At 47.6% G+C, this 3752-nt stretch overlaps 1 protein-coding gene across 1 annotated transcript in view; it reads right to left on the bottom strand.

The window, feature by feature from the left end:
- SLITRK3 (SLIT and NTRK like family member 3) overlaps window positions 1-3122 on the bottom strand; it is a 4175-nt gene extending 1053 nt beyond the window's left edge. The window contains exons 1-2 of the mRNA XM_026060764.1: window positions 2597-3122; window positions 5-1861 (exon numbers count right to left, since the gene is read on the bottom strand). Of these exons, the coding sequence (XP_025916549.1) occupies window positions 5-1843 (1839 nt within the window). The 5' untranslated portion in view covers window positions 1844-1861; window positions 2597-3122. The remainder of the gene's footprint in view (window positions 1-4; window positions 1862-2596) is intronic.
- Between the last annotated feature and the right edge of the window lie 630 nt (window positions 3123-3752).

Below are 3752 nucleotides of genomic sequence, written 5' to 3'. Positions count from 1 at the left end.
CGGCCGGGCACAGCGCCGCCAGCTCGAGGCCGCGCAGGTCGCGGCGCGCCAGGCGCTCGGGGCTGGCGCACAGCACCTCGCCCACCACGCTCACCGAGCTCAGCGCCTCCAGCCACTGCTTCAGCGGCACCAGCTCGCACGTGCAGTCCCACGGGTTGAGCTTCAGGTCGATCTGCACGATGGCGTGCAGGTGCTCCAGCACTCCGGCCACCGGCAGCGCCAGGAAGTGGTTGTTGCGCAGGTTGAGCCGTGCCAGCGAGGTGCCGGCGAAGGCGTCGGTGGGCAAGGTGCGGAGCAGGTTGTCGTTGAGGAAGAGCAGCTTCAGGTTGGGCATGAGGCTGAAGGCCGCCGGCTGGATTTCCCTGATCAGGTTGTACTCGAAGTACAGGTAATGCAAACTCTGCAAGCCCCGGAACATGCCCGGGGTGAGCCGCTCGATGTCGTTGCCGTTCAGGTACAGGCTCTTGAGATTAGGCAGGTTAATAAAAGCCCCGTCCTGCACGTAGGAGATCCGGTTGTTCCCCAGGTGTAAGAGATCCAAAGAGGAAAAATTCCAGAAATCGGAGCGGTAGATTTTCTGTATCAAATTCCCGCTCAGGTACAGCTTCTTGGCATTCAAGGGCCTGGGCAGGAGCTCGGAGATGTTGTGAAACCCTCGCTCCTTGCAGTTGACCGTCAGGCCCAGGTCGTTGATGTGCAAACTGCAAGAGCACCCGGTAGGGCAGATGATGGGGATTGGGGGCCTGGTCTGGTAAGCAGCAATGGGAGGTTGGTTCGGCCCGGGATACAGGCCGCGGGATGTTGGGGGAGGTCTGGGCGCCCTGGGCTGCTTGGTGGGTTTGGGCTGCTTGTTGGACGTTTTGTACTCAACAGAGGAGGCGGTGAAATGGAAGGAGGACAGCATGGAGGAAGGCTTCGTGGGCCACGCGTTCTCCTTGCTAGACGGCAGCTGAGGGATCCCCAGGCTGGCTTCCACCTCGGAGTCAGACAGCATGGGGCAGAGCTTACTTCTTTTGATCTCCCTCAAGTCCTTGCCGTGGAAGTGGAAGGGGGTCTCGCAGGTGATGTCCCCCACCAGGGCGGTGTAGGGGATGCGCTCCAGCCAGCTCTTCAGCTGCACAATCTCGCAGGTACAGTTCCAAGGGTTCTCCTCCAGCTGGATCTCCATCAGGCTCCGGCCAATATGGTCCAACATCCCCCGGTAGGAAAGGACTTTTAACCTGTTCCCGCGCAAGTCCAAATGGGTTAAGGACACAGATTTAAATAAGTTGGTGGGAAGCATGGGGATAAGATTGTCATTTAGGATAAGGACCCTCAATTTACTTAGATTTCGAAATGCCCCACTTTCAATCCGTTTAATGACATTGTAATCTGCCTGCAGATATTCCAGACTTTCCAAACCCAGGAAAGTGTCGTTTCTGAAAATGTCCAATTTGTTTTCGTGCAAATACAACCTCTTCAGAACTCGGAGCCCATTAAAAGCTCCGGTCTGAATGTCCTGCAGTGCATTGTTCCCAAGGTTAATAGACACAGCGTTGTTCAAGTGAAGAAAACTGTTGGTGTACAATTTCCTCATGGAATTCCTCTGCAGATAAAGTTTAAAAGGTCTTGACCATGACTCTGTTATCTGACTAATATTTATAAATCCTTTGTTGTCGCAATGTATATGGAAAAGGCTCTCCTTCACTTCACAGTAACATGGATCAAAGCAGGGCTCATCGAGTTCCTCCGAGTCCTCTATCAAGGGAATTGGTGTAGTCCATGCTAGAGCAATTGTGCTTAGAAGAATTATCCACAACATCCTTCCTTTGTGAAGAGTCTCTGCCGTGGAAGGTTTCATCATTTGTTGATGTTTACAAAACTGCAACGGGGAGGGAAAAAAAAAACACGCAGATTTTCAGTACTTCACTCGCGCCCCGCTCTTTTTGATAAGCCCCTACCTGCTCGACTTTTGTTAGGCTCCTGGAGAGTTCAGCAGTTGTTGGGTAGACGTTCAAAACAAACTCTAGGGGTGTCTGATGTGCAAGCCTGGCCCTGATTTATACTTCAGACATGTTAAAAGGTTTAATCACGCGATACCAGCCTCCCTTCCCCCCCTCCCTCCCCATTTGGTAAATGCCATCTCTAAGGAAGGCTGCACATGCAGATCATACAACAGTGTGAACACGCAGGCTGGACGTGTTGCATCTTTACATGTTTTTCACCATATGACCAGTGTTTAGAACTGCACATATTTCATACTTGTTTGCAATTTTAGCTTTATAGCCATCATAACCCGCATTGACTATAGGGGGAAATATCAGTGGTTAGATTTCTCCAGTGTCGCACTACATCTTTCATATACATGCAAACTCCCAAAGTTATTGAATTTTAGTCGTTGAATCTCTCTCCCTCCCGGCTCCATATATCCACATGTAAGTTCAAAGGAATGTGCAAGGCAGCTGATGTCCCTGGCAAGACGTTTTCTTTTAGAAATCCCCACAATGTCTTTAAAACAGTAAATGGTTATCATCGACCCTGATTTTAAAGAAAATCTTCCCTTTTCAAACACGCTGATGAATTAATCCAACTGGTATATAATCAGATAAATACATACCACATATTAGTCATTTTAGCTGATTAAAGCATTTAGAGATGATTAATTTTTCTAAAGCACATGCCCATGCGATCAGCAGATCTAAAGGGAAGTGACAGCTAAAGAGGCACCCAGGATTGAAATGCTCAGCCTGGCTTGGATTATGGTGTTTTGCGCCCCCAGGACCAAGCAGGAGACCCGGTTAAAAAGCTGAAAGTGGAAGAAAAATACCTTGACACTTACCAGCTGATAAATTATCTATCCTACTATATACGTTTCCGAATGAAGACACCATTCTTCTCCAATCAGATGAAAATAATATTGTACTAATGAGATGCAGCTCCTTCAACATATGGTTTCACCCTTCCTTTCGCCAGATATTTTAAATGTATGGGCATAGAGAAATGCTAAGGATGGTAATAATAACGATGGTGGTGCAGCCTTCCTTGAATCACTGAAATGCCCATTAAAATTATTCGGAGCGATCATTGCTTTTAGTCTGAATCTTGCAATAGAAAAGGACGTTTTTGCCTTCCTCGTGCAAGAACTAGAAAATTTTGCCCCCCATCCAGAAACTTAAGCAGAAAGATGCATTTAGGGAAGAGAAATGGGAAACGGAAAGAAATCCTTAGCACCAACTTGCAAATGAAACCCTCCCCTGTGGGAAAAGAGGAGATGGTTGAAAGCATGAAAAGAGAAATACCCTCCGCAATTAAAACCAGGATCTAATTGGGAAAAAGGGAGAGAGATGAGAGCTATATTGCAGCATCAGTCTCTCTGTCTCCTTTGCAAAATATTAGCCACTTAAGTTCTTTCTCTTCTGCAAGGGCTGTAATAAAAAATAAAAAAATAAAAAGGATTATTATATCTTCTTTTTGGAAGAGGGGGTGTCTTTGACCCTAGCCGGAAACAAAAGGATCCAGAAAGCTTGTACTTACCGGTTTGCAGGAGAGATTTTAGCACATCGTTACCAAAAAAAAAAAAAAAAAGAAAGGGGGGGAAGGGGGAAAAAAAAAGCTCGAGTTTAAAGATTGCTGGTTTCTCTCTGTCTCTCCCTCTCTGTGTCTCTCTCTCCCTCTCTCTCTACTCCTGCTGAAGCTGAGGCAAAAGGGAAAAAAAGAAAAAAAAAGAAGCAAGCCTGCGACGTGCTGGGAATGCAATGAGCCCCTCAATGATC

Source organism: Apteryx rowi, unplaced genomic scaffold (genome assembly GCF_003343035.1).
Source record: "Apteryx rowi isolate R43461 unplaced genomic scaffold, aptRow1 scaffold_10, whole genome shotgun sequence".
Lineage (NCBI taxonomy): Eukaryota > Metazoa > Chordata > Aves > Apterygiformes > Apterygidae > Apteryx > Apteryx rowi.
Note: the sequence above shows the minus strand (reverse complement) of the source record. Positions and strands in the feature narration are given on the sequence as shown.